General features: G+C 36.4%; 1 protein-coding gene across 1 annotated transcript; it reads left to right on the top strand.

The window, feature by feature from the left end:
- Nucleotides 1-2,012: 2,012 nt before the first annotated feature.
- Nucleotides 2,013-12,453, top strand: hif1al2 (hypoxia inducible factor 1 subunit alpha, like 2). Its single transcript, XM_081391518.1, has 14 exons — nt 2,013-2,282; nt 3,478-3,704; nt 3,780-3,910; nt 3,997-4,081; nt 4,187-4,263; nt 4,720-4,895; nt 4,991-5,097; nt 5,337-5,484; nt 8,478-8,635; nt 8,720-8,793; nt 10,235-10,482; nt 10,578-10,650; nt 10,985-11,102; nt 11,184-12,453. The coding sequence occupies exons 1-14, from the start codon at nt 2,182-2,184 to the stop codon at nt 11,447-11,449; spliced, it is 1,989 nt and encodes a 662-aa protein (XP_081247644.1). The 5' UTR covers nt 2,013-2,181; the 3' UTR covers nt 11,450-12,453.
- Nucleotides 12,454-12,456: the final 3 nt, after the last annotated feature.

Below are 12,456 nucleotides of genomic sequence, written 5' to 3'. Positions count from 1 at the left end.
CAACTGTAGGAGGGGATTTCTTTTTTATGTTTATTGTATTATATTAATATATTATTGTACAAATGTATTTATTTATTTAATATATTTCTCGTATCAGTGGATTCAGTCTTAGCTATTTATTTATCTTTAAACTGACGTGTTTATCACTTAAGTGCTTAAGAGGAATTCATTTCCCAGCACTCTAAAATAAACTTTCTGTCAACAGGATATTGTCCATCTGCATTGTCTAAACAGCATCTTGACCACCCAGGATCATTTATTTGTTTATTGTGCTGTGGTTTGCTTTCTTGACTGTCACAGCCAGACTAGAATAATTATACTTTTAGGTATAAAATAATGCCGATGGATGAAATAGTCCAGCCCAAATAGAGTTAAATAAAATAGATAAAACTATTAAAATATATCAATCAATCAATTCATACTTAAAACCTGTAAAATTACTAATGACCTTAATTTATGAGTATTTTTTTCTCAAGTTTGAAATATTTCATGAAATTCCATCAATTTCTGTTCCCCTTACTATTCTGATAGAATGTTATCATAAAAATGAAGCATAATTCCCAAACATTAAAATCAGCCCAGTGTTTATTCCGGCCATGGGAGATTTGCACACTTCTAAGGGTGGGTATGGAGCTCATTGTGGAATCTAGGCATCAACAGGATCCCAGTGGCGCCAGATGAGAAGATAGTAACCTCTTGTTTTGAACGGGTCAAGCACCTGCTGATGAACCGTCATCAGCAACAACACACAATTCAATAGCCACTTTAAAACAAAACACTCAGCTTTTCTCTTTTGTTGGTTGCTAAACGAGGTGAAATGTCAAATGCTCAAATTTTAATAAAATTTAATATCTAATAATAGAAATAAAAATGTCTGTTTATTGTGATAATGTAGATGTCCTTTAACATTATAAGCAGATTAAAAAGACCTAGTTAGTTAGCAAAACAAAATAGTTGGTTAGCAGAACTTAACTGATCAGCTAGTACCGTTAGCACACTAGCTAGCATGCATATGTGCTTATTTAATAAGTAGTCTGAGCAGAATGCATTATCTCAGTGAACAAAGCTGTGGTTTAGAGCAAGCCAATCACAGAAAGCAAATGTCAATAAATCACATAGATCCAACAGGTTACTGGGGCGGCACGTCGCTTGTTGCCTGTATGTTCATTCTCCTAACCAGAGGGGAAGGAGAACAGAGCAAATCAGGCACTATTATGCACAATTTATTCCTTTATAGTTTTACTTGGAATTTATTTACAGACAAATATATTTGCTTTGACCAAAGTATGCTTCAAGTTAGATGCATGCATCTGCATTTCAGAGATAAAGTAATGTGTATGGAAAAGTATCAAAGGACCAACATGAAAATGAAGAGCTCATCTGCAGTACCAACTATGAAATGTATCCTTACAGATATGTTTGGGCAACAGACAATGGACTACTATTACAAGCCCAAAATCAAACATGGTTTTCAGCGATCCATGTGGAGAGTGTTTAACTTGAAGGTAATGTTTCAAGCATTTGAACAACTTTGTTAGTTTCGGATTTGATTTGGGTGTTAAAATTACTCAGCGGCCCTTTTGCATGATTAGAGATTTTACTAGTTGTACAATGTGTCGTATTTATTAATTCCATGCGTTTTAAAGAATGTTAATAGATTATTTAAAGTGTTTTAATGTTCAAATATCTACTAAGACCCCTAAATGTGTGTTTGTGCTTTGTTTGAATGACTGGAATATGTAACCGTGAGTGCCACAACCTCTTGACACTGTCTGTATTTATATGATAGTGTCAATTATGTCTTTATCTTAGCTGACTGCCAGCACACAGGAAATAAGAAAAGGATTTTTCTTATATATTGCTTATATGGAGTAATGTATGCAATCTTTTTTAAACTGGTTGTAGTTTTCCTAGAATCATGAGTGGCCGTTATTCCAAAACCAAATCTACAAGATCTGAGTTCTCAGAAAAGTAAAAAACCATCTTGTTTTGACAGATGCAAACATACTGGTGATTAATGGCCAACTGTCACATGGAACATGAAGGGAGGGTCTTCTACAGAGAAAATGGGTATAAACACAAGTATGTCCAGAGATTACAAACAGTGAGTATGACCACATGCCACCTGGTAACATGCCTGACATGAGCACATGATCACTCGAGTCATTTTAAGTTATTGAAATGACCTCAAAGCATTTGGAAACGGTTAGGAATCCACTGAGAGAAGAGTGCCATGGAAAAGCTAGAAGAAAGCAATTGTTCATTGAGCCGAAGAAAAGAAGGTGAGTACAAAAACTAATCTTGATCCATGATAGTCACATGGAAATACAAAAGATTTTGTACACAACAAATATTGCATATAAACACTGTGGATTAAGAGTCTGCACTCCACTGAAGCTGCATTTACAAATATTTTTATGTTTTTTTTTAATAGTGCCAATGCATTCATTAGAACTAACCTGAGGAATTGGGACAAGACATACCTACTAAAAATATTCCAGTTTTATCTTTAACTAATGTATCTCCAAAAAATGAAAATGCTTAAAACCGAAGGAAACAAACATTTTAAATAAACTAAATGTAGTCATAGACTTTCTGGTTTCATGCAAATGATTGTCAATTTCCATCAGTTATCATGCATAGTATCTTTTTCAGATGAATGAAATATTCAGATAATACCCAAACAACAAATCAGCCAGGCACTATGCAAAAGTTTTGAGAAGTTTGAAAAGTTTAACAGGAATTTGGACAATTATTTGCATGCCACTTGATAGTTAATATACTTAAAAGTGCCCTTTTCCTTCAGTTTTAAGAATGTTTTCATTCTTCTTATTAAAATAAATCAAATGAAAATGAAAATAAATTAAAAGAAGACATTTTTATCCAAAATGACTTTGGAGCAAAAGCAGTCGTTACAGAACCAACAATATTCGTTGTATTCAATGTCAGTCTTATTAGAAAGCAGATTGCAGGAAACAAGCTATAGCAGAGAAAAAATGCAGAGAAGGAAATAATTGTATAAATAAATAATAAACGTATAATTCATACTGAGTTTCATATTACACCAGCAAATATCAGCAATTATTTGACCAATTATTATTACCTTTATTTATTTAAAATTTCAGGCAAAAAAAAACCCAAAAGCATGTAAAAGCATGCACATGGGGAGGCATTATCAGAAGGCATGGCATTGTATCAGAAGCTGCAGGCAACTACGCTTGGCAGTGATAAGACAAAGTGACGCAGTCATGACGTCTCTTTTTCCATCAGTAACGGTGCTGCCCTCTGTCTTCAGTGAAAATGATGATGATTCTAGTGTATGTTCCCTCCTCTGAATGACGCTAGTTGAGAATCGGGTCAACAGCAGCGTGCTCATACAACTAAAACAATATCATTTAAAATGTTTGCATGTTTATGTTAAAAATGCTTCATCATATCTTTTGTGGTTGTTCAAATTCACCATAACTTTATATACAGGGTCTGCACAGAACTGAGAAAAACATGTTCTCGCTTGGCGGCGCGGAGCAGAAGGAAGAAGGAGAGTCAGCTGTTCGAGGAGTTAACTGCTCTTCTGCCTCTGGACCCGAATATGGACGGACAGCGAGACAAAGCTTCAGTCATACGCCTCACAATCGCTTACCTTCACCTGAGGGGTCTTCTGAACACACCAGACAACTGTAAACAGTCCTCTCCTCCTTCACCAGGTAGAAAGAAAAGGGCTTGAAAGTAGAACACGGGTTGAAAGAAAGCAAGTTTTCTAAAGAACATTGTGATTGTAGGAGTATCGGCTAAATCTCATGAGAGGGAGTTGCTAGATTCTGCCCTCGGAGGGTTTGTGGTTTTGTTGTCTTTGAATGGCATGGTCATCTTCACCACTAAGGGCGTAACTACACACACTGGAATTAACCAGGTGATGACACCAAAACTAAATGAATTGCATGAACTTGGAATGACTTTACTGGGATCTTTATAAAAACCCAAACGTTTGTCTTTCAGATGGATTGCATCGGGAGGAGTTTGTTTGAGCTCTTGCATCCGTGTGATCACATGGAGGTCAAAGACATCCTCACGAGACTGATGGGTGAGCACTTCTTGCTGGAAAGACCAGTTTTGACCATAGATTTCCATGCTGGTCTAGGCTGGTTCATCCTAGTGCCGGTGATTTGATTTGCTGCTAATATTTCAGGAAACCAAGGACAGCAGGAATGTGAAGTGCTCCTCAGAATAAAAAGTGTGATGAATCAGAAGCTGACTCCTTGGAAAGTAAGAAAGGCTTCTTTAAATTGTTTGCAAAAGTAAAAAGACCACATTGTTTTCACATATTGCCAGCAGCTAGAACCTTGGTTCCTGCTGGAAAAGGTGTTAGTGAGGCCAGCAGGGGTGCTTAATTCTAATGCCCCAGAAAAGTGATGGGGACATTATACTGTCAAAAAAAAGCACCATGCTTTGGATGAGACGTTAAACCGAGACCAAGTTTGCCCATTGGCCTCTATCCATCATCATGGCCTCCTAATCATCCCTATATAGACTGATTGGCTTCATTACTCTGTCTCCTCTCCACCAGTAAGCTGGTGTGTGGTGGGCGTTCTGGCGCAATATGGCTGCCGTGACCGTCGCATCATCCAGGTGGATGCTGCACAATGGTGGTGGTTGAGGATATGTAAAGTGCTATATAAATGTAATGAATTAAATGTAATGAATCTTTACTTTTGTCTGAAGATTATTCACTGTACTGGAAAGAAAAAGACGTTGGCTACACTTGGATCCAGTTGCCTAGTTCTTCAGTGCAGGGTTCTGCCCATGCAGGAGATCACTGAAGTGGATGCAGCGCTGAATACAAGTACGTTTATGAGCGTACACAGCCCAGACATGAAGTTCACCTACTGCCACTCAAGGTACAACCTTCCACATGCAGCTTTCAAGTGCAAAAAGCGAAATGCTTTGATCCTCTTTGAGTCGTCTTTATATTTGAAGCTCTTTTTTGGCTCAGGGTTGTGAAGTTGACCGGCTTTCGAGACACAGAGTTGTTGGGTCAATCCGTGTACCAGTACTATCATCCATCTGACTGCCAGCAAATCCGCAAGGCACACATTTGCTGTAAGAGTTGTTATTTCAAAGATATTTTATTTTATTTTATTTTTTCGAACCATTTGAAACCCAACACCTCAGCCATAGGCAGCGAAACATGGATGGCTATTTTATTTTATTTTATGTTTTATTTTAAACTCTTTTCTATTAGATAAAGAACTTAATTACATGAGAATGAGTAAATGATGACAAAAAAAATATTTTTTTCTCTCTGTCTTTAATAATGTTCAAACATCTGTCCGGAACAGTGCTCTCCACGGGTCAGGTGTCGACTGGGAAATATCGTCTGCTGCACAGGCACGGTGGCTATGTTTGGGCAGAGACGGACGCGTCAGTGGTGTGCAACAGTTGTACTGGTGTGCCAGAGTGTGTCGTCTGCATCAATTACATTCTTAGGTTAGAAAATTGCCAGTAGCAATGCCAAGGACATTGATTGGTTAAATTCCCAAGAAATACACATACTGAAACTATACCTTAAATGTATTGCAAGGTACTGAGCTGAGGGTACGTTTATACAACAACAATGTAGAATATTTTTTTGCGAACTGATGCCAACGTTGTCAAAACTATCCCCGTTGTCACGAATCTGTGAAAATGATTAAAAACACTGTGTTATCAGAGCCCGTCTCTGGTGTTATGCACATATATATCATATAAAGGCTTGATGGCTCGTCCGCGCTGCTGGCCAATGGAGCTCGACATCCGCACACGGCGGCCATCTTACGACAGGGTGCTCGCTCACTCATAACATGGTGCATGTACTTTTAAATAACCATAACTTGCTCAATTTTCTACCGATTTTCAAACGGTTTGGTTTGTTATAAACGTCAGAGATGTAGCTATTATACTGCATACATATGAATAATTATGTTCAAAATGTTTAAGCATTCAGAATTATAGCCACGTTAATAACGTTTGTAAGAAACCAAACCGTTTGTAAATCCGTCAAGATTTCACCGAGATAAGAGGATTTGTGTGCGTATGAACGGCCAAAACGCATAAAAGTTCTGTTTTTAGTTGAAAACTGTTGGGTAAACGGCTCCTTAGAAGACACTTTTATCCCAAGGGGTCGTTTACACGACACAGTTTTCAACTTAAAACGGAAGACTTTTTATACATTTTGGCTGTGCATTTATAAGACAATGGTGTTTTGCAGGCTTGAAAATGAAAACTTTTGAAAATGGGATTCAAAGTGCAAGTTTTTGAAAACTCTACAGTTATTGTCTCTATTGTATTGACAAAAACGCGAAGTTGTGAAAATTACGTGTCGTCATTTCATGTTCAGTCAAGTCCCGCCCCTCCGCTTCCGGCTCATGGGACCTTATTTCGGAAAAAATATGTATGGAAGTCAATGGCGAGAGATAACTTATCTTTTTATTCCGTCTGAACTGTGCCCTGAACTACACATATGATGTTTGTCAATTTAAAAAGTAATTATGAAAGTCAAGAAAGTCGCAGTTTGTCATAAAACAGAAGAGTAACGTTTAGTTTAATGTGAAAATCGCTCAATGAACTACATCTCTCGTCTCGCACTATGTACGTCACAAGATCCGTTGCTCGTATGTGTGTATTCTGGCTCAAAACACTCAGGCATGACGGCGTAACGTTACGATTATAATGTAAGACTATAGAAAAAATGTCAGACGTTAGCTTCAGTAAAGTTAGCTTCATTCATTGAGAGAAAAGGTATGACTTCGCATGTGCGCCTTCTGGGTTTGTAGTCTTTGTAATTACGTATTTTCACAGTCTTATACCTCAGCAGTTTTACATCAAGCTGCGACTTTCTTGACTTTAAAATGTATCTTTTAAATTGACAAACATCATATGTGTAAATCAGGGCACAATTCAAACGAGATCAAAATATTTGTTGTCTCTCGCCATTGACTACCATACAATATCAGGGTTCTCAAGTTTTATCAAAATCTTGGAGTGAGATCACATGCGGTTGGGGGAGGAGCCCTAATGGAGCCCCGCCCCCACTTGTCCCCGCCCCCCAATTTTACCCATTGTTAATTTAGCACAAATTGAAATTATAACAATTGGTAAATCACATCAAATATACTCTTTAATGTTATATTTCAAAATTACAATTAAGTTACAAAAATTACAAAAATATAACAAATTGCTCCAAACAGTTTGGAAAAACAAATATTTTTGCATTTTGAATGTGTCTAGTCGAAATGGTGTAATGATTTATTGTGTGGTGGGACATTGAGAACAAATGACATATTAGAGTATTATTAAGGTGTGTGTGTGTGTGTGTGTGTGTGTGTGTGTGTGTGTGTGTGTGTGTGTGTGTGTGTGTGTGTGTGTGTGTGTGTGTGTGTGTGTGTGTGTGTGTGTGTGTGTACACAAGAGCACACTCCAGCTTATGAAATGTGTTTTGTGTTGCAAGTGTTTGTAAAATACAAATGCAATGGCAATCAATGATTAATGTAACGTTATGTTTTGACAGGATATAAAATATTACCTAGAGCACTCTGCTTTAATACATATAGCCTTAATGTAACTATAGAAAAACTATTAATACAGTATAATATATAATATAATTTAAAATAAAATAAATACATTTAAATTTATTTAAAATAAAATGAAGAAATACATCTTCATTCCTTCCCATACCCACTAACATTTCCCTTAGTTTAAGAAAACGTAAGCTATCCAAACTGAGCCAAAGCTTCTGGCCTGGTTGCAGAGTAGTTGTAGAGTTTTTGACTGCATCAATAATAATGTAAACGATGGGCTATACATTAAATGTTCTAGCCTTAAAATGTTAGACGAGCTTTCTTCCAACTTACCTTCTCCATCATCACGACGTGTGTTCGCGCGATGTTGTTGGTTACCTAGTAACGAACGTACGGTGGCCGAGAATGTTCCCTCAACTTCCGTGTGTTCGCGCATCTATGTTGCCTATTAACGTGCTGGCGGCAGGAAACTTCACTTTGTGTGCCCGCGCCTCGTATACAACGTTATATATAAAGCTTGCAAGACAACTTGGTTGGCTTTGCCTTTTCAGCGTGAGAAATACACGGTGTGGCGTGTGAGCGTGTGAACTGGTTGAATTGCGTGTGTCTCACGGCCAATGCGTGAGACTTGAGAGCCCTGCAATATTTTTCCGAAATAAGGTCCCATGGTGGTCGACCGGAGCACCTAGCACTTACTACTGGCCTGGCATGAATAATACAGCAATTTTTGTCGTTTTTGTGGATCCGTGTAAAGGGGGATAGTTTTGACAACGGTGTCCTGTCAGTATGTGAAAAACACAAAGGAAAAACTTTTCAGTTTTTAGTACATTGTTGTCATGTAAATGTGCCCTAAATGTGTAAAAGGCTGAAGTTATGTTGTTTTATTTTTTAAAAAATGTATTTGTTCACTTCATAATATTGTAGTGGAGTGGAGCAGCCCGATTTAGCATTTTTACTGGAGCAGACAGAACAAGTTCTGAAGCCAAAGGATTCACTTTACTCAGAATCCCATCCTGAGCCTTTTGGGCTTAGAACCACATCAACTGAGCACAGTATACCTACAATACTCCTAAAGCAAAGAGGTAAAATGAACAGATATTAAAATATCTCATGATATGATGTAGTTGAAAATAGTTATAATGATGATGAATTGTCTTTTTGCTCAGAGGGTGACATACAGGAAGTTCATGGCTGCAGAGAGATCACACATAATACAGAAGAGTGCTGCAATTTCAATTGCGTGAGTACCCTTAATGTTCTGTGGTATCAGATGTTAATACCATAGTATTTTGATATATACACAATGGTACTGAATTATTACTGTACTCGTAGACCAAACATATTTACACTACTGCTCCAAAGATTGGGGTTGGTAAGATTTTTTTAAATGTTGCAAAAAGGCTGAATTTATTTGATCAAAAATACAGTAAATTTTATTCTGAAATATTATTACAATTTAAAATAACTTTTTTCTATTAGAATGTATTTTAAAATATAATTTATTCCTGTGATGGCAAAGCTGGATTTTTCAGCATCATTAGTCCAGTCTTCAGTGTCACATGATCCTTCAGAAATCATTATAATATGCTGATTTACTGCTCAATAAACATTTCTCATTATTATCAAACAGTTGTACTGTATAATGTTTTTGTGGAAACCGTGATTTTGATGAATACAAAGTTTAAAACAACGGCATTTATTGTAAATATAACTTTTTTTGAAACATTAAACATTTTACTGTCACTTTTGATCAGAGGTGGACAAAGTACACAACTGAAAAGTACAAGTAAAAGTTTTTGAGTGAAAGTACAGATACTACTGGTCAAATATTACTCCGTTACAAGTAAAAGTTGTAAAAAGTTCTGAAGTACTCGTACTAGTACTTAAGTATCAGAAGTAAAAAGTAAATGTCAATGCATTGTTTTATTGTTGCATTGTTGTATGTAATACTTACAGTATAGTACCTTATGCCTCTGAATCTACGCCTGCCTACCCTCATATTAATACCAAATTTATTTCTAGAGCACATTTCCAGTTGTGGGATTGAATGTGAGATTGAATAAGTGTACTCAATAACGTCCACAATGGTTTCGGACACTGTCCCCTATTTATAGTTTTTTGGCTTTTGGTATGAAAATGTTAGCCTTAACTATAAGCTAGTGTGCTCCAAAACAAATGACCAAACCCAACGTTGAAAATGAAAATCGGGTTGATGTCAGAATCCAACGTCAGTCGGGTTCTGACGTCAACGGACGTAGGGTTCTGAGGTCGGCTTCAGACGTCAACCCGACTTTCATTTCCAACCAAAATCCAACATCTGTCTGATGTTGGATGTTGACGTCAATCTGAAGTTTGATTCTGATGTCAACCCCACTTTCATTTCCAACCAAAATGCAACCCCTGCAACCAAAATCATCCCATGACTGACGTTACAACTTTCTATTCAAGGACCTTGACAGAAATGTAATGGAGTAAAAAGTATGATATTTGTCTTTCAAATGTAGTGAAGTTAAAGTAAAAAGTTTCCAGAAAAAATTATGAAATGTAAATGTACTTTTGATCAATTAAATGCATCCATGCTGAACACATTTTTTTATTTCTTTAAAAAAAAATACTGACCACACATTTTTAAATGGTAATGTACACATATTGTGTAAACCTTCCTATTTGTTGTGCTTTAGGATCTGTGTGAGTTAGACTTGGAAAGTCTGGCTCCATACATTCCCATGCACGGAGAGGACTTCCTGCTAGCTCCCATTTTAGACGGGACGGTGGACAGCGACGAACTAAATGTGTGTGGACCATCATTCAACAGTCCACATCAAAAACTGGACCCTCGGTTGCAGAATTCAGAGGGAACAGTCTTTCTACCTACGAAGAGCCTGACACATACCCAACAAAGTGTCAGTCGTTATTTTCTAACAAACAAGTATGTTTAATAAGAAAGGTCATTTTCTGGTGTACAATAATGCTCATTATGCATTTTGCAATCTATTAATAAAAAATATATTTCCTTTATTATAGGATCGCTGATACTAACCTGATAACAGCCAAGCAGTTGAATGAAAGCTTAGATCTTGTGAACAGAATTTCAAAGGTACTGTCACTGTGCTCATGTGCATGCAAATTCCCTTTATATTAGTTAGTTCCTGTCCTTCAATTTGATTGGTGGATTCATTCAGCACAGAAGTGCCACTGTATGTTGCTTTGAGATGCTCAACCATTGATTATGCTTAGACTTAATTTGGAACTATTTTCAAAAATTGACTAGTAAAAATATTGAGCAATATTGTGTCAACTGTTAAGATAAAGTATAAGATATTTAATATTCCATATTGCATTTGAATTTTTGAATTTAATATTTTGAGTTTAAACAACCCTGACAATACATTCAAATGAAGTTAAGTAAATGGATACATTTTTTCCTCCAGGTTTATAATTGTAAACAGCATAATTATCAACTATTCTCGACTGAAAACAAGACATATAATTGGAGGGAAGATGCACTGAAAGTTTCACAACAACCCAACAGAACATACTGGAACATTGGTAAGATGGCATCCAGACTTCAATAAAACAATAGTTTCTCAATTTATATTAGACATTTAGCATTTTCCGCATTTCCACTAGATGGATCAATACAGAGGCCATGTCGCAGAGGCCTGAATCCACTTGGATCAAAGTTCAGATCGCTTCTGGAGAATCCAATGCGTCATCCACAGAACAGAAAACACCATTCTGATGTAAAAACGGACCCAGGACCTTTGCCTCTACCTATTTTGAGCGGGTGGGAGTGTGAGGTCAATGCTCCACTTGACCCCACATCATATTTGCTCCAGGGGACAGAAATTATAGCTGTTCTGGACCAAGTGGCCTCAAGAGTACCTTGGTGCTGATACAAAACAAAATACAAGTCTTATGATGAACACATTTGCCAGTAATCAACACCAACAAGCATTGCCTTACTAAAACCTGAGTGATGGGTGTAAAGTTTTGGAGCAAAGCTTGGATTTTGTGCTATAAACAACTCTTTTCTAAAGTTACAGCGTAAGTAGTACAGTAGTGACCAAAAGTTGTGTCCGGCCTAGGAACATTTACATTTTAATGTTATTTAATAATTGTAACAGATTTTGTAAGTATATTGTATAGTTGTGCTTGAAGACAATTGTTTTATTTGTGATATCGCAATGAAACATGCCAAATTGTATGGACATCATTTAGAACACATGCAAAAAAGTATTATTAATATTAAATATTAATGACTGATTATGTTGTATAGTCAATGTAAGCTTTTTGTTTTTCTGTGCACTTTTTTGTATAGTAAAATAAAACCTGTAGCTGTAGTTTGGCTTTTTTTTGCCAAATAATTTTGTCAGATAAATACCTCAACCACGTTAAGTGTTTTGTTCTTACATCATATTTAAAAACAATCAAATATTTTCCTTATATTTTGATGGTTTATTCAAACTTGTAGTGTCGTTAAAAACATATCACTTTTGGACACTTCTGTATATGTAATTATGGTCTTGCGTCTTCTACCATTGCTGTGTTGTATTTCAGCATATTCTAGAAACCTTTATGAATAAATAAAAACGTATTGTTTGCGCTTTCACAAAAGTATGTCTCGATTCATAATTTTTCATGCTTTATGTACATAATTTTACTAAATCTGATCGCCAGTGTGTTCGCACTCTCAGTTGTTCCCATCTTATCAGTCAGAAAAATATGACAATATTCATAATACATTATTAATATACCAATTAAAGATGCATAGTAGTTTGGTGCTAATTTTAAAAGTTTACACATTAAGAAAGAAAATGTTGTGTGTGAGAAGCGTCATCTGAATGGTGTCCATTCCAAGAGTACTCTTACTTTTTCATATATAAAGTTTTAATGATGCATA

The sequence above is a fragment of the Scardinius erythrophthalmus genome, assembly GCF_964197995.2.
Source record: "Scardinius erythrophthalmus genome assembly, chromosome: 17".
Taxonomy (NCBI): Eukaryota; Metazoa; Chordata; class Actinopteri; order Cypriniformes; family Leuciscidae; genus Scardinius; species Scardinius erythrophthalmus.
The sequence above is the reverse complement of the archived record's forward strand: the minus strand, read 5'-3'. Positions and strand labels throughout refer to the sequence as shown.